The sequence below is a fragment of the Trachurus japonicus genome, chromosome 1, assembly GCF_045865225.1.
Source record: "Trachurus japonicus isolate A0001 chromosome 1, Traja_1.0".
Taxonomy (NCBI): Eukaryota; Metazoa; Chordata; class Actinopteri; order Carangiformes; family Carangidae; genus Trachurus; species Trachurus japonicus.
In genome coordinates this window covers 6,998,604-7,016,034 of record NC_140907.1, presented here as the reverse complement: position 1 = coordinate 7,016,034, position 17,431 = coordinate 6,998,604, and the positions used below count along the sequence as shown (strand labels likewise).

Sequence of the window (17,431 nt, the reverse complement as noted above, 5' to 3'; positions counted from 1 at the left end):
GAAACCAGCGAGAGTAGGAGGGATCAATTTACAACCAGTGCAACCGCACACACATTCACACAAGTGTATTTCCACATACATCACATTTCCTGGCTATTTCCATGGTTATGCCATTTGTTGTTCGACAAAAACGTGATTATGGGTTGGATTTTTTTTTTTTTTTAAATACAGGTTTTCCACAATATTGTCTTCAAGCATACATGTTAGAGTGAGAAACACCCAGAAATACATAATAGAGATATTTCCATTTAATCCACTGCAAAATGCTTTTTATTCAAATGTGAATGAACACACTAATAAGGAGACATTTCCCCTAAATGGTTTTCTGCCACAGCTGTTCCGTGTGCTGTATTGCCAGGAAACATGAATGCCACTGGCCTCAGAGGCCTGATACAGACCTCTTATTGTGTGAACAATGGTGTGAGGGTTTTTAAGTTGCTGCATAATGCCGGGTGGTGCAGCCTGGAGAAAAGAGATAACACACTGGTTTTCTCCTCAGAAGGGCCACAGTGTGACCCAGCATTTCTACACCGGGTCTTCGTTCTACAGTAATGACACCAGAAGGCTTCCAGTGGGGTTGGGTGTCTTCAGAAGGAGAGCTGGCACAAAAGTTTTAGCCTAACATTTCAATGTGATGAATAAGGCTGACAAATATTAAATATTTTCACTTTGCGTTCCGCTGCCATGATGATAAAAATGTTAAAAAGAGGCCACTGTGAAACTAGATTTCATCCTCACATGGTGAAGTTGCTGGATCAATCAACGTCAGGTTATGTTGCTGCACCATTGGACATGAGCTTAAAGCAGGAGGAGGAAACACAACTTTTTCACACTGTTTTTATTAACATGCGTGTGTGTGTACAGATGTGAAAACAATAGCTAGTGGGTGTTTTTGTCTTCACACCATTGTTTACACCATTAATGTCTCTTAGACAAACAGGATACTGGTTTCAGAGGAGACACAACCAAGATGTCCACAATGACAATTAGTGATTATTATATAAAAATGGCCAAGAGACCTGATCTGGGGACAGCCATACAAGTGAGAGCCATAGAACAATATCTGCGGCTTGTCTCTGAGGAAGAATCATGTGTTACTAAGGTTCTTACTTCATATTGTAACATACACTCACAGTGTAGTAGCTTCTCAGTCAGGATCAAGTCTGTGCAGATTCCCAGAGAAAGAGAAGACCTGTAAATCACACACCATTGTCTGTGTCCCCAAGTATGTACAGTAGCCTAGTATGTTCAGTTCTCAATGCAGGGTTTGCATGTCTGAAACAAGTCACAATCATCGTCCATCACATTTACATTCAATGCTGCCACCTAGTGGTGATGACGCACACACACATAAGCAGTTATACAGCAGACACAGGCCACAAGAATTGAAAGTTATATTTTTATGCAAAATGCCCCAAATATAATTGTTTCAGTTTCTCAAATTTTAGTATTTGTCGCTCTATCTTGTAATTGTTTTTCTACTGGATAATAATGGAAATCACAGAAATGTTTCTATATTTTTTTTTAACCAATCAATCAGCTGATTAATGGAGTAAACAATGTATTGTGAATCACTAGACATCAAGGATTAGAATTGCTGTGGGTAATTTAGTGCAGTGAGAACTTTTGATATTAATATTTATAGTATTCGGGGCGGTGCGTGGTGCAGTGGTTAAAGCGGCCGCCCCATGTAGAGGCTACAGTCCTCAACGCAGGTGTCCCCGGTTCGAATCCCGCGTCTGGCAGACCTTTCCTGCATGTCATTCCCCCTCTCTCTGCCTCCCCCTTTCCTGTCTATCTCACTATGTGCTATAATAAAGCCAAAAATATATATATAGTATTTGTTCATTGCAGCTGTTGCTCCATGTCATCCCCATCTGCCGACTGTCCTCAGATAGAGGTAGAAATATCCAAATAACAAAGCTCTGTTTCCTAATACTGTATGGCCACTTCTGGTGTGGGAAGGGGGGGGGGTGTTCAGATTTGTCCCCTTGACATGTAAGAAACACCTAGTCAAGATGTTCCTAAACAATTACTAGGTGTGTGATAGCATTAGCGAAAATCATATAAAGTGAGTGAGAAACAACCATAAAATCATTAAGTAAAATCAACTGATGTTGGTGGTTTTTAACATGGTTGTTTTCAGCAGGTGAGGACCCCCCTGTTATAATGCATGTTTCACTAAAGACACAAGGTGGTGCTGCTTTCATTTAAGTGTCTAAGCCAGAACCTCACACAAGTCAGTTTTTGAACGCACACTTTACAGGTGGATAAGGTGATTGTGAATATGGGTTAACTATGATCCAGCATTCACCATATCTACTGCTCACTTTTGGTAAGCAGAGATAAAATGTGCTAATTCTTACATATTTAGATCTTTTTTTTTGATAATGAATTAGAAAACAGGTGATAAAGATGCTGGTTGGCTAAAGTTTTCAAGATATTTCACGATAAAGATTTATACACAGGCAAGTGTATTTGCCTACAAGCGAGTCGGGTGTCTGATGATCATGATGTCTCATAACTTCTTGACAAAGTACGGTGGAATAATAAAAATGTACCACATGGAGGTTTATAAATGTATCTAAGATTATTAGCTATCTGTAATTTATTGTTGTTTTATTGCAAAGTAAATTTGTCTTGGCCAGCTCTACACATCATACAGATACATCTGGTGGCTTATGAAAGTGTCATTGCCTCACATTTCCAAGGAACAGTCACTGTATGCTCGTCCTGAACCACATCTTATTTCACAGTGAACTATGACCTGGTCAGGGATTTGGAAGAGAGTAAGGTTGAGCTACTGGGCTCCAGTTTACAACTCTTTTAGAAAAATCAATCAATGAATGGAAAGTTATATTATTGGTTTCAATAAAAAGATACATTTATAATGGTTGGTGTGGCACCATTCTAATTGCTATATCATAATTTGCAGAAAAGTAAAGAGCATAATCGCATATCAAATTAGTTTCAACCTGAAGCTGTACTGCATCTTGGAAACTGGAGCCAGTTAACACTCGAGATTTCATTTTCTTTCATTTCCAAGACTTTTGTGTTATTGATGGTTACACTGAAAGTACTTCACTAAGGGGAGGAAACTGACTCCTGCATTTATTTTTTGACAACATCAACATTGACACACAGACTATTAGCCTGTCTTTACAGTTCAATAAGAGCCATTGATGCTGTTGATATTCATGGTAGCCTACAGAGAGTAGTTTTATCCTACTGTTTACTGTGACAATTGTCACTGACCACTCTCTTCATTCTGCTTTATAATTACCCAATATTCTACAGTAAATCTAGTAATTATACCAGTATTATACCACTGCAACTTGGCATTATTCTGACTTTACTTGTTTGTTATTACTGGTAATGTCTTTACAATACTAAATAATTACCACATTATTAATGGTCCACTAGACTCTCATTTCTTTATTATTGCGCTCTACATTTCATCATTAATAATTACATAATAAACTTAAATTTAAAGAGTAACAAAGTTTTTGGGCTACAATTTCTACAAATTAACTACAGTAAATAGCTATCCTTTATATCATTCCGACCTCATCTTCTCCTTGTACAGTCACCTGGCGGTGGGAGCCTCACTCCACAATGATGAAGAAAAAAAAACTGTGACTGGTCACGTCACACAGACAGTCCACCCTAAATCTTAAAATAAGTGACTCAAAGTACCTAAAGTCATTCTGGATGTGAACTCTCAAGATCTCTTTCCATCACAAGGAATTAGGCCTACATTTTGAGGAAATGAATCATTTTGTAGTTGGGTTAAACTGTGCAGATAGCTACTGTAGATGAGATATGACATGGTGACAAGAACAACCAGGTTTGTTTAAGCTTTCTTTGAAATCTAAACTTTCAGGGTGTGATAGCAGGCCACTCTTTCATTTCCACTTTTGCAGACTAGGTCTAGGCTACTTTCTAAAATGACTTGCCCGACCTGCCTTGGTACAGTTCCTCTAACCAATACAGACTGAGGTAGGGTGGGGTCAGGGGGTCCTATGTTCTAGCAGAGAGTGAAAAGTGAAGAACAATGATGCTCTGATTTGAAACAGGATGAATGGTTACAGTCAGAGGAGGAATGAAATGTTATAGTACTGTATACTACATGTTTGAGGTTGCCTACTTCTCTTCTCACCTTCAGTCTGAAGTCTTCAGTTTAAGGCTAAGCTAAAAGTTACATTTTCAGTATGAGTCATCATGAAACACTTCCGTTGTGTTGTGACTTTTTGCATGTTTTTCACAGTTCTTCTAGGCTATTTTTTATTTATTTTTTGTGTTGAGCTCTCAGGGCCACTGTAACTACATTAGATATTAGTAGATTATCCTGGAGGGGCTGTGCTGCAGAAGCACTTTCAAACTTTGACTGTAAAAAAATAAACTAAATGTTTTTTTTTAAAAACTCTTTATTTAGGCTATATAGGCTACTTTTCAAAGGTAAAACAAAAAAACAAATAGCCAACAAAACACTTAACAATTTCACAAATTCTTGGTCCAGTTTAAGCCTACCATAGGCAACACTTAAACAGTCTCACTCATTGGCCAATTAAGTAGGCTATAGGCTATAGGTCATTTTCGCCATCGTTTTTCACCCAGATCTTTTTAAACCTGAGCACTTTTGAAGGGTTAATGTTTCATTGATTGGGAGCTTATATAATAAAATGTGTGTGTTTGAGTGTAAGGTAAACTGTTGAGGTGTGAGTGAGCCGCGGCTGTGTGCCTGTGCCTGACTGTTGATGTCTGTTTCCTGGCTCTGAGTGTGTTTTCACGTGACCGCTCACAGAGCCTATGTGCGCCTCTGGAGCAGCGGTAGACTCTGAAAGCAAAAGGAAACAGCTCAATAATTTGCTAAATCACCTTAAAACAGAGTGGACGCCTGAAACCTCCGAGGATGTTTTCACTCGGGGAGAAAATGGAGTTTCTCATAGGAAACCCCTTTTCAACGCCGGTCGGTCAGAGAATCGGTAAGTCGCTGTTTCTTTTTGAAACTAGCTTTGAAGTGAGTTGTAATGTGCACTGGTGGATTAATGACTTCATTAGTTCAACTTAAGTTATTAATTACACTTTTCGCAATTTTATGACCACGCGACAGTGGATGTAGCAACCTAAAGCAACGCAGTCGCGCTTTTAATTTGGTCATTCAAGGTCTGAAAAGTTAAATATTTAGCATCGAATTTGACAAAAACATGAGAAGAAAATTTCAGTGGCAGTGACGCGGCAGAGGGCGGGACTCAGCCTCCGCATCCTCTCATCTGATTGGTCGCTGCGACTTAGGCGACAACCGATGTAGCCAATTACAGAGCCACTTGATGTTTCCGCTCACTTCCTCAATGATGTGCACAGCCTCACACTTACTGCCTAAAACCTAACTGGTCCTCTGCAACAAGAAGGCCTATATGTCGGGTCACAGCAGCTTTAAAGCTGGAGAATGAGCTCATGATGGCAGCAGGGGACTTCCCTCAGTGACAACACTGAAGAAATGATAAAGCCCACACATCTTCCAAGAGGTAGCTATGAGGCAAGCTGCTGATGCGGGGAAAGATGTGTAATCAGGGCTGACATGAGCTGTGTGTGAGAAAATGTTACACACCCATCTCTGAGCCTTCCTTCCTCTTATCTCAGCCACTCACTTTCTCACACAGAAATGTCAGGGAGGCTTCAGCTGGGCCTAGGCTCCTTCTGGAGCGAAGGAGAACAGAAGCAGCTGACAGTCACATGAAGTGGAGGGAGCTGGAGAAGGAGGGGGAGGGGAGGGGAGGGGAGGATGGGGAGGGAGGGAGGGAGTAGATGGGAATTGAGAAAGGCCGTGGTGAAGATTGAGAGAAGTGTGTGTGTGTGTGTGTGTGTGTAGGGGTGTTGGTGGAAAGGAATGAAGGAGATTTAGAGACTTATGAGGAGCCTGTGAGGCACAGAGCACAAAGAAAGAAAGGCTTTGATTGCAAAACAGTTCAGAAGGGGAAAAAAACTGTTTTATTTGAAGTAGCCTTTCTTCAATATGAGTGAGAGTCCAGCATTGGTTTAATAGTTTAAATATGCACCAACCTTTGCCATTTGCTTGATAGCTAAATTAGCCTAAGTTATAAACTGAGGTCCCTGAAAAATGAAAATGAAACGGGCCAAAAGCTATAATTCATTTTTCTGGTGGGAAATGGCAGACTGACAGAGTTTGCTGGTGGACGTAGTACTTGGAATTTAGTAGCTTTAGTAGCCAGGTATTTCCTTCTGGAGTTGGTGGAGACCAAAAAGGGAAGTAAAAGGAGAGGGATTATCAGAGTAACATTCATCCCATAGAGAGAAACACAGCTCCACAAGAATGTTAATGATGATGTCAGATGTATAAGTCACACTTTACATACAAGTTGTTTATGTTCTGAAAAAGAGACAAGTCTTGGTTTATACTGCCCCCAAATGGCTAAAACAATCATTCATACCAGATTTACCTCAGATTGTTTCCTATTTTGTAAGAAATATTTAATTATTATTATAAATAATTAACCAATATAACCAATATACAGATATCACACAAACATGACAAACCTATTTCTGTCTAAATGGACACATTTCTCCTAGAATTATCTCAGCATTCAATAGTATTGAATGTATAAACTATAAATGACCTGTATGACTTCCTCCTATCACACAGATATCCTGATACTGGAAGAAGATCCTCTGGTTATTGTGACACCTGTCTGTTCCTATCATCAGTGTTACTCTAACTTCATTTGATTCTTTCTCTTGTTGACAGAACAAGCAACCAGCGGCTCGCTGCAGTCAGAGGATTGGGGGCTCAACATCGAGATATGTGACATCATCAACGAGACAGATGAGGGGTAGGGATGATCTTTTGTTCCACTCATTTTATTTCTTGTCTCTTCAACGGAGCATGAAAACCAGTAGCCACTGGAACAGTCCTACTTTTTAATAAATTCTTTTGACCTCTCAGCACAGTTTCATCACGTGTCCCATCTGGTGCTTTTTGCCCAACTCCTCATGTTTTATTTCTGTTTTACATTTTACTATCGCTTCCTTTATGGTTTGCTTCTTCCTTTTTTGTGCGGCCATACAGATTGTTTTCATTGGATTACTTAATTACGTTTGAGTCCAATTTCACATTATCACTTTTGCTATCACTCTGCAAGTCTGAAACACTGTGTTCAGACTTGTGTATGTATAAAGCTGTAATAAGATATTTATATATGTTTTTATTTTCCAAGTAGTGCCTCTATATTTAGCTCATTTAACATGGAGCACATGATCGAAACTAAAAAGACAAACAGGCTAACTTCATCTGATGTTAAGTTTCTCGTTCTCCTCCTGCCAGGCCCAGAGACGCAGTCAAAGCCATAAAGAAGAGGATCGTGGGAAACAGGAACGTCAGAGAGATCATGTTGGCCCTCACTGTGAGTTACCGTCTGTGGCTCACTGCTGTCAAAGCTCTGTTCACCAGATGCGGATCGCATTGACCCTTTATTGTGGAGCATCTTGAATTACTTGTTTTTTTTAAACTGAATTTGAGCTGGATGTGAATAATTTGGACTGCATCACACACAGGTTCTTGAGGCTTGTGTGAAGAACTGTGGCCATCGCTTCCATGTTCTGGTGACATCGCAGGAGTTTGTCGAAGGGGTTCTGGTTCGTGCCATTCTGCCCAAATACAACCCACCCACCAGCCTTCATGACAGGGTGCTCAGCCTTATACAGGTGTGTGGATGCACCCACAGACCACAGAATGATCAAGGCTGCATAAGAAGTTAATCTGCTGGTTATTGTCTTTAAAGGGATAGTAGCATTTTTTTTAAAGTGGGGTTGTATGATCTACAAATAGCCCCTAAGTACTTTAATTGCAGTAGAAGACTCTCTGCACTCCTCCCGTTAGCAACGCCAACCCATAATAGCCCTGCCCAGAGATTTACAACATACATTGTTGTGAATGGACCCAAAGAAACGGCCTATTTTCACGGCCTAAAAGAGGTTTAACCTGAAAAAAAATACACAGTTCCATTGTTCGCTATAATATAATTTTTTCCAGTTTCCTTCAAAGTGCAGGAAAAACACAGTTTTTATTTGGAGCTAACCAACTGCTGATCGACGGGCGCTAACCCTGGGCGGAGGGATACGTGAGTTGGTTAGGTCCAAATAAAAACTGTGTTTTTCCTGCACTTTGAAGGGCTGGAAAAAATTATATTATAGTGAACAATGGAACTGTGTATTTTTTTTCAGGTTAAACCTCTTTTAGGCCGTGAAAATAGGCCGTTTCTTTGGGTCCATTCACAACAATGTATGTTGTAAATCTCTGGGCAGGGCTATTATGGGCTGGCGTTGCTAACAGGAGGAGTGCAGAGAGTCTTCTACTGCAATTAATGTAGTTAGGGGCTATTTGTAGATCATACAACCCCACTTAAAAAAATGCTACTATCCCTTTAATAATTCATGTTTGAATTGTTGCATATCAATTGTTTCAGCAGTAGTCAGGACACAGTTTTAATCTCTGGGAGTTGTATTATTCACAGTGTCTTCAACAAAATCATGAGAACGTTCAGTGTGGTGTTGAAATCCCACAGCTTTTAAAGTTTACCTAAGTTCAACTCTATTGTGTCTACAGAATGATATATCCAACAGTGTTATCTTTAGTGTTCCTTGTCATTTAAATGGATTCATGCATTCCTGTGCTGGTCGGTCAAAAGCAGTTTTGTGTAATCTCAGACCAGCAGGATGATAACATTAGATAGGGTCAGGCCGGTAAATGCTGTGGATTGTTTCTGTCTGTTCTCTCTCTCCATGATGCTTTTTCTTGTCTTCTTGTTCTTTTCACATGTAATCTGTGTTTTGGACTGTGTGCGCTCTCTGTCTCATCGTATCTTCTCTCTGCCGTCTCCAGTCCTGGGCCGACGCGTTTCGTAGCTCTCTGTCCCTGGCAGGAGTCGTGTACGTATACGACGACCTGAGGAGGAGGGGTCTGGAGTTCCCCATGACAGACCTGGACGCTCTGTCCCCGATCCACACGCCAAACAGAGTGAGACTTGTTTGAAACTGATTGGTCTTTGGACTGAATTGTACCACACCAAATCAAAACATGTAACCTACTGTATATCTCACTGTGACCTTCTGCCTTCATCTCCCAGAGTATCCCAGAAAACGGTGCTATTGAGACGCCTGCCGTCACTCCTCCCACACATCAGCCACAACCTCAAGCTCCTCCAGCAGCCCCCACTCCGAATCCCTCACCTCCGGTCCAGCCCAGTGAGGGACCAGTGGCGCTCTCTGCAGAGCAGGTATCACAGACTAACTAACTGACACCTGTCAGCCAACAACCTGCAAAGACAGTTATATGTGGGATTGGTATGAGCTTATTTGTGGACAAAATACTCCTCGGACCCTTGGACAGATTTTATGTTCATTCAGTATATAACAAGTGTAACAGAATGAAATTTAGTTGCAATTTCCCATGGCCCATTGCCATAATCCCTATAGTCTTAGGAGTAGGTTCGTTACCTTTAATTGTCAGTGCAAGCTGTTTTTAGAACAGCAGAGCAGAGCCGCGAGCTGCTCAGAGCTATGCTACGGAGGCTAATGGAATTTCTTGGTTTCCCTCATCAAACTCATCAAACACACAATCCAACAACTCCAAAAAGTTGTGACCTGCAAATTCACCACGCAATAATAACTCACAATAATAACAAAACGTTACGAGATGGAGTTGTTTTCAAGGCAAATACAGAGACTGCTTGCCGAAAAACTGCCCCCGATGGGAACACATCAGAGGTTTTACATGAATTTCCCTCGAAAACAACTCTGTCTCGTAACGTTCCATTATTATCTCATAGCGTGTTGAATGTGCAGGTCACAACTTGTCCATGAGAGCGTTTTGGAGGGTTTCACTGCACCTTAAATCAAGTGTAGTGTTCAAAAAATTGTGTAAAATGTCAGCCACTCGAAAACCTTAGACTTAACTCGATGAACCGTTCATTGAAATGATTATCTGTTCATTTTTTATGATAATATAATTGATACACATTGAATTTTTAATGCTGTCATGTTCAAAGTTGAATAAACTCTTCTTTGACATGACTTTTTCTTGCAAAGCTCACATAACACCAATCGATCACTGTGAGTTTAGCCATTATCTACAAAGTCACTACAAAATGGATCTAATTGCGTGACTATTTTTTGTTGCAGGAACAGAAGCTGCGTGGTGAGCTGGCGCTGGTGAAGGGAAACCTCACAGTGATGTCAGAAATGCTGAATGAGCTGGCACCTGGTCAGACCTCACCGGATGATACAGAGCTGCTACAGGTGTGCATGTGTCACAGTTGTCTCTACAGAGTCAGAGTCTGCCGTGTCTGTTGTTTGTGGGTGTTGATGATCAGTGATGAAATCTGGCGTGCACCAAAAAAGTAAACGACATCTGATGCAAAACTCAAGTATAGCCTGTTGGTGTTTTATATCCAGAGAGTTACTGTACCTCAATATTTCTTCTACCCAGTAGTAACCAGTCCACAAGTGATAGACACGATCATTACACTAGGAATGCCAGCCTCCTATCCCAGAAACAAACCTCCTCAAACACACAGTTAACAGTATTTACCGTTCTACAACATCTTGGAACGCTTTGCTACTCCTGCTGCTACTCAAGGAACATCTGATGCCGTTGACCATGTGATAGAACAATACAGTTACTATTTTGTGCCGTCTTTTTCTGTTCTTTTACATTATATGAATATATTGGTGCTCTGACACCAGTACAGTTAAAGGGATAGTTCAACATGGCTAATTGGGCTGTTGCCATAATCCCTATAGTTTTAGGAGTAAGTTTGTTACCTTTAATTGTTGGTGCAAGCTGTGTTTAGAACGGCAGAGCAGAGCCGTGAGCTGCTCAGAGCTACGCTACGGAGGTTCATGGGATTTCATCAAACTCATCAAATACACAATCCAACAACTCCAAAACGCTCTGGTGGACAAGTTGTGACCTGCACATTCACCACGCTATGAGATAATAATGGAACGTTACGAGACGGAGTTGTTTTAGAGGTAAATACAGAGACAGCTGGCCGAAAAACTGCTCCCGACGGGAACGTGCATCAGCGGTTTTACATGAATTTTCCTCTAAAACAACTCTGTCTTGTAACGTTCTGTATCTATCTGTATGTATCTATTATCTCATAGCGTGGTGAATGTGCAGGTCACAACTTGTCCACCAGAGCGTTTTGGAGTTGTTGGATTGTGTATTTGATGAGTTTGATGAGGGAAACCAAGAAATCCCATGAGCCTTTGTAGTGTAGCTCTGAGCAGCTCACGGCTCTGCTCTGCCGTTCTAAAAATAGCTTGCACCGACAATTAAAGGTAACGAACCTACTCTTAAAACCATAGGGATTATGGCAATGGGCCAATTTGCCAAAATGTTGAACTATCCCTTTAAGAATTGTAATGTATAATATGTGCTTGCTAACCAGCAGCCTTTTCTTTCTTTCCTCTTCTTTCTTTGTAACTTCTGTGCAATCTTGTTATGTTAAAAACGTTTGTTTTCCATTTTTATGTGCTGGACCCCAGGAGGATTAGTTGTCGCCAAGGCATCAACTAATGGGGATCCATGTTAAACTATAAACAATAAACAATCTGATCACTAGTGTGAGGAGATTTCTGATGGTTTTCCCTCCTCTGGCCGAGCAGCAGCTGTACTCGGTGTGTAAGAAGATGCAGACGCGGGTGGTGGAGCTCATCCCTCAGCTGCTGGACGAAGGATTTGTCGAAGAGCTGCTCGTGGTCAACGATGACCTCAACAACGCCTTCATTCGCTATGAGCGGTATGCTGCAGTTTAGCTTTGCTTCAGTTTGTTTGTACGAGACTGTTTGGATTAAGACTGCAGCTGTATCCTGTTAAATTCCATCTCGGTTGTGTTGCGCTTGTGTTTTTAGATTCGACAGACTGAACAAGTCCCAGATGACAAACGCTCAGCAGGTGAGAAAGATCAGTTCTCTCTGTTGAGTTTGAAATCATAAATGCAGCGCCACATTCCTCCAAAAGGTGTGAGGTTTTTGTCTTTGTCATTGAAGCTGTGAGAGTCCACTCACGCAGCAGCTATGTGGTGTCGTCCTCTCAGCAGAGCTCCACCACCAGCCCAAACCTCATCGACCTCAGCCCTGAGCCCCCCGCTCCCGGCCAACCTGCTGTCATCACAACAACCAGCCAGCCAACAGTCAGCACCTGGGCCAGTCAAAGGCAGACAGCCAACCACAGTGAGTGAACTCTGTACATACGTGATCTCTTTTTGCAACACCAGAGCTGCATATGTGCGATATCTTGTGGCTGAGAATAGGTGTATTTCTGCTACATAACAGGACGTGGTGGCAGCAGGACACCACCTACAACAGTGTGTGTGTGCGTGTGTCTGTCATTCAGGTCATGCCAGTTTTTGTTTGTATCACACCATATCACAACAGAAGTTATCTTGAAGCACTTCAGATCTGGAGAGTATCAACTACAGAGTCAGACATCCAAAGAATTCAATTCAATTCAAAAAGGCATAAAAACACAACCACAGGCAGACAAACTGAACACATTCACACATGAAATATGGCATTGCAGCAACTGTAGAATTATTATAATGAGAATGATATTACTGTGCAAATAAAAAAATACACGTGCACATTATGATTTTTTTTAAAGCTGTATAAGAAGGCCATATTAGTGCACAAACGTTACATACAGTTATTCTGCATACCTGACTTATGAGGGATATAACCCTAAATAAATAAATAAATAACAGTGAGTTGAATTTTTTTTTTATTCCACTTTTAGTCACAAAAATGTATTTTACAAGTCAACAGTATAACAGAATTTGAAAGTCACTGTACCTACAACAGAGGTGCTCAGTGCATGACTGGACCGGGTGCAGTTGCAGTGGGTGTGTGTGTGTGGGGGACTGGGATGGTTGGGTGTTGAGCAGCTGAATGACCTTGGGGCCCAGGGTTGCCCTTCATGTCTGTGTCCTCCAGACATCAGGGCAAAAATATTTTTGAGAGCCTTACTGTAGCGGGAACTACCACTGAGGTGGTTTTGAGAACTTTGGCACAAGATGTGACTGTGGACTGATCAGCATCAGCATCAGCAGCGGACAGCATCACAACAGTGCAATGCCCACTCAGGAAACTTTACAGGTGTGTGGTTAAGACCAGAATAATAAAGGCTGAGTCTGGTGTGATCCCATGACAACATAGTCTCCTGTAAAAACAAAACAAAAAACATGCATTACATCATAACATGCACACATGTGGTGAAAATGGTTCATTAAGTTGTGTTTTCATGAATTAACCCTTTGCCTTCCAGAAGAGGAGGAGGAGTTTGACATGTTTGCCCAGACCAGAGGCAGCTCCCTGGCTGATCAGAGGAAAAGGTGAGTGTTGGTGACTGGTGACAGACACACGTCATGTCATACATGCTCTCTGTACATAGCTACATCTGATTTACATTATAGAGATGTATGATTGTATGTTGAATATAAATGGGTCAGTGACAATTTAGATAAGCAATTCAGATTTATCTTTAATAATTGTTTTAAAAGCATCAGATTTGTTAAAATGCACATTTTGTTTCATATTGGTTTTATGTCATTTGACACAACCATTATTAACAAAAGTAAGACTGAATGTCCTGACAATGTCAAATGGTGTAACCACAAAAGAATAATAAACTTTAAATATTTGATCCACCTACACTGGATTTTAGTGTACGTATAAAAAATTAACTTTCTTCTGAAACCATTACAGGGACAACAAGGAGTTTCTATTTGGTTATAAAAAAGTTTCACATTAATGTGGATGAAACTACGTTACCCACACTTGTTAATGACTCCATTTTCGACCCAAATATTGTGAATATATGATATCATTTGTAATTTTAATGTAGTTCATAGTAATACAGACTACTGTGCATGGTCCATGGTTTGAATCTCAACAGGACACACATACCTACATTGCATCATAATAATATATCCCTGATGTGTGTGTGTCCAGTGTCAGATACGAGGACCCGGGAGCTGTCGAGGGGCTCGCCGGTGCTCTGGACACAAGGTTGCAGGTCACAGGATCAGTGAGTGTAGCCTACCACTGAAACACACACGTGGATTTGACCAGAACCTCTTCTGTTTGTATAAAATGCTACAACACAATCATCTTATTCATCTCTGTTTACTTTTCCTCCTAGATGCCACCGGCGAAAAACTCTGTGCAGAATGACATCGACAAGTGGTTATCCTGTGATACGGTAAGACTGGAAAAAAAAAAGGTTTGTGTGTTGGAAGGAAGAATGTGTGTGTGATAAAAGTATGATATGATCAGCTGCCTTTGTGTTTTCTTGTGTTTGGAAATACAGGAAGAGCAGTCTTCGGTGTGTGAGGGAGTTTCCAGTGAAGGTATGTTGTTGGAACTTGAGCAACCCATTGCTACTGAGTGTAAATATTAGATCTTAAACTTAAACTTTATTATATTTGTATACATATTTGTGTCGTTATGTCTACACACACAAACACACCTTTAACTGTAACCGTCTCTGTAAGAGTTCGACAAGTTTCTGGAAGATCGGGCAAAGGAGGCGGACCACAGCAGTCAGGGGATTCGCAGCGTGGGGACCTCCACCTCCAGACCGCCGCCAAAGTCTACCCAGCAACAGGACAGGTCACATGACCAACTCTTTTCACTCTGAGTGGAAACCCACTGGAGGAATGGCTGGATGTTAAGGTCAAGAAACTTGTACTGAAATGTACAGTGCCTACAGTCAGAGACATGCTGTGCCAAGTCAGGTTTGCTCTGAAAGAACACACACACACACACACACACGCTAAACCTGACACTACAGAACTGCTGCCCTGCATCGTCTCTTAGTTCATTCTGCTGTTTGTATCTTTATGTAAGTATAAACAACTTTATGTGGATGTATTTATGAATTGTATTATTATAATGTTGAAATGTAAACAGAAACAAGTGTTTACAGTGAAGTAAAATGTTGAATATATTTGATATTACACCATCATGTGCCTTTGACCGACACGGCTGATTTTGTGTAGATGAGAATAAACGGGGCTTTGTCCTGCAAACATGACTCTGTTTTGTCGATGTCTAAAGTTTACAAGAAGTGAGTTCATCACCCCTCCGTTCATTGTCCAAGAGACCTAAGTGCAGTCTTTGTGTGGGAGAGCTGTTGTTTTTTTTATCTTGTGTCACAGCGAAGCCAAAACAAGGTCAAATTTATACACTACCAGTCAAAAGTTTGGACACAGCCTCTGTTTTTCTTTATTTTTGTTACTTTCTACATTGTAGATTTGTTTTATTTGTTAGGATCCCCATTAGCTGCGCTCTAGAGCACCGCTAGTCTTCCTGGGGTCCACATTTAAAACCAGTATAGTACATTTAAACATACATTTACAATCACAACACGAAAAAGACAAGACAAGTCAACAAAAACTTACATTCTGCACAATCGGATTGTCATCTACATCAAAGAGCAGATGTAAGATACTCCAATGCACAGTAGTTATAAAATAAAATTAAAATAAAAGGGTAAAACAAATGACAACAACAAGAAAACCTACGACCCTACACAAAGATTCATACTGGAGACATCAAAACCATGAAGTAACACATGGAATTATGTTGTAAACACAAAAATGTAAATTAAAACTTAAGTGTTATCTGACCTAAACCCAGCTGAGGTAGTTTGGGGATGAGTTGGACCGCAGAGTGAAGGCAAAACCTCTGAGAACTCCTTCAAGACTGTTGGAAAACCGTTCCAGGTGACGACCTCATGAAGCTGAAGACAGAATCAAAAGTGTGTAAAAAGCTGTCATCAAAGCAAAAGGTGGCTACTTTGAAAAATCGAGTATATAAAACATAATACATACAGCTTTGTGTAACACTTTTGTGTTTACAACATAATTCCATGTTCTTTCATTATTTTGGTGTCTTCAGTTTGGATCTACAATGTAGGAAACATTGAATGAGAAGGTTGTGTCCAAACTTTTGACTGGTGGCTAGTGTAATTTTGTTCTTGGTTAGTGCTCATTGTGAAATACATAGAACTGCTTTCTCATGACTCTGTGACTTAACTTGAAATGAACCCACACTGTCAGTTGTTTTTGCTCGGGGCACAAAAGTAGAAACATCAGAGCCTTGAATGAGAGGTGGGAGCTCAGGTATGCTCTGGTCATTCTCCATAATATGTCTGTTGTTTTAGTGAGAAGGCACCACTATGTTATTGTTTAAGCTCAAGGATGTCTGGCGTTGGGTACATAGAGTCCCCGGTGAAGCCGAGGGAGAAACTACAACCGAACAGGGTGAAAAGCAGGAGACCAGAGGAACAGGTTTTCACTCCTCCGTGTCACCTTCCAGACAGAAGACCATGTTTAGACTGTCCAGCCGTGTCTGTCTCTGCTGGATCTCCGTGTCCTTGTTTCTGTATGGACGTGAAGCTTTCCCTTCTAACGTATCGATGCACCATCAGCTTCAAAATGTGACGGTCGTTGAAGACGAGGAGGACGCAGGCTGGGACTCACCATTTCTTCAGCTGAAGGCCAGTCTACCATCCTTCTCGCAGCCAATCCGTCCATACACTCTGCTGACAAACACTGAAGACTACCACTACCTGCCCAAGCCCAGACATCGCCGGCCCTCTCGTCTTCTGCGTCTCCTGGGATCCTCCTTTGACCCGTTCTGGATGTCCATAGAGCAGCCGCCCGAGGCCTCGGGGGGTCACAGCAAAGCTCGAGGAGACACACTGCCCATCAAATTGCTTAGTTCTCCTCAAGAGCTCAGAGAGGCAGCCGCAGACCGTCGTCAGAAGCTGGAGAAGGAAGCTGCAGGTCTGGACTTGGGTTCACTGCCCTCAGATGTGGCCAGTTCAGTTCGATCTTGGTTTGTGAGCTTTGCCACATGCAAATTATACTACCAGTGGATGGATCTGGGCCCGGCTTTCTGGCCTCGTTGGTTACGACACACTGACTGCGAAAGATCAGACGAAGTGCCAAGCTGCTCCTTTCCTAGTGGGATGGAGTGTGTGAGAGCTCAGACAGCACACATAAACATTCTGGCTTGGCACTGCATGGAAATCAGAGATGGAGGCGATGGATTCAGGAAAATAAAGGGTGAGCGGGACGGTGGCAGCACTGAAGCGGGGACAGGGGAAGCAATGAAAAGGTGTTTATGGAGGCAAGTGCCATATCCTGTGGTCACAGCATGCACATGCTCATGTAAATGAATGAAACTCAGATTTGCAGTGTACTATAGGCTATAGGCTCCTCTTTTATTCTGTGTCTATTCTCCAATATTTCAAACTTTCTGATGTAGGCTATGTGTCTGTCTATAGCAGTCATTTCAGTACACTTTGGACCTTTCGACTTTTTTTCATTTTTTGAAATTGTGT

The 17,431-nt window shown here is 41.4% G+C and overlaps 2 protein-coding genes across 4 annotated transcripts; both read left to right on the top strand.

Moving 5' to 3' along the window:
* Positions 1-4,802: 4,802 nt before the first annotated feature.
* LOC146991328 (target of Myb1 membrane trafficking protein) lies at positions 4,803-15,110 on the top strand. Of its 3 annotated transcripts, none has more exons than XM_085758914.1 (15): positions 4,803-4,985; positions 6,767-6,851; positions 7,343-7,421; positions 7,573-7,722; positions 8,900-9,034; positions 9,144-9,293; positions 10,198-10,314; positions 11,689-11,822; positions 11,935-11,977; positions 12,123-12,255; positions 13,346-13,412; positions 14,032-14,107; positions 14,222-14,281; positions 14,390-14,429; positions 14,574-15,110. In XM_085758914.1, exons 1-15 carry the CDS (start codon positions 4,913-4,915, stop codon positions 14,717-14,719), a joined length of 1,488 nt encoding a protein of 495 aa, XP_085615040.1. In that variant the 5' UTR covers positions 4,803-4,912; the 3' UTR covers positions 14,720-15,110. The 3 variants fall into 3 exon arrangements, with proteins under 3 accessions (XP_085615040.1, XP_085662495.1, XP_085662572.1); XM_085806369.1 differs by having other exon boundaries at positions 12,120-12,255; XM_085806446.1 differs by lacking the exon at positions 11,935-11,977 and having other exon boundaries at positions 12,080-12,255.
* A 1,252-nt stretch (positions 15,111-16,362) lies between these two features.
* LOC146991327 (noggin-2-like) lies at positions 16,363-17,349 on the top strand. The gene has a single exon (XM_085760769.1). The coding sequence runs from the start codon at positions 16,412-16,414 to the stop codon at positions 17,264-17,266; it is 855 nt and encodes a 284-aa protein (XP_085616895.1). The 5' UTR covers positions 16,363-16,411; the 3' UTR covers positions 17,267-17,349.
* Positions 17,350-17,431: the final 82 nt, after the last annotated feature.

Coding starts and splice junctions, on each gene's coding strand:
- LOC146991328 (XM_085806369.1), top strand. CDS start 4,913: ATGTTTTCACTCGGGGAGAAAATGGAGTTTCTCATAGGAAACCCCTTT. Junction 7,422..7,572: donor AGATCATGTTGGCCCTCACT/GTGAGTTACCGT, acceptor CATCACACACAG/GTTCTTGAGGCTTGTGTGAA. Junction 14,108..14,221: donor GGTTGCAGGTCACAGGATCA/GTGAGTGTAGCC, acceptor TTTTCCTCCTAG/ATGCCACCGGCGAAAAACTC.
- LOC146991327 (XM_085760769.1), top strand. CDS start 16,412: ATGTTTAGACTGTCCAGCCGTGTCTGTCTCTGCTGGATCTCCGTGTCC.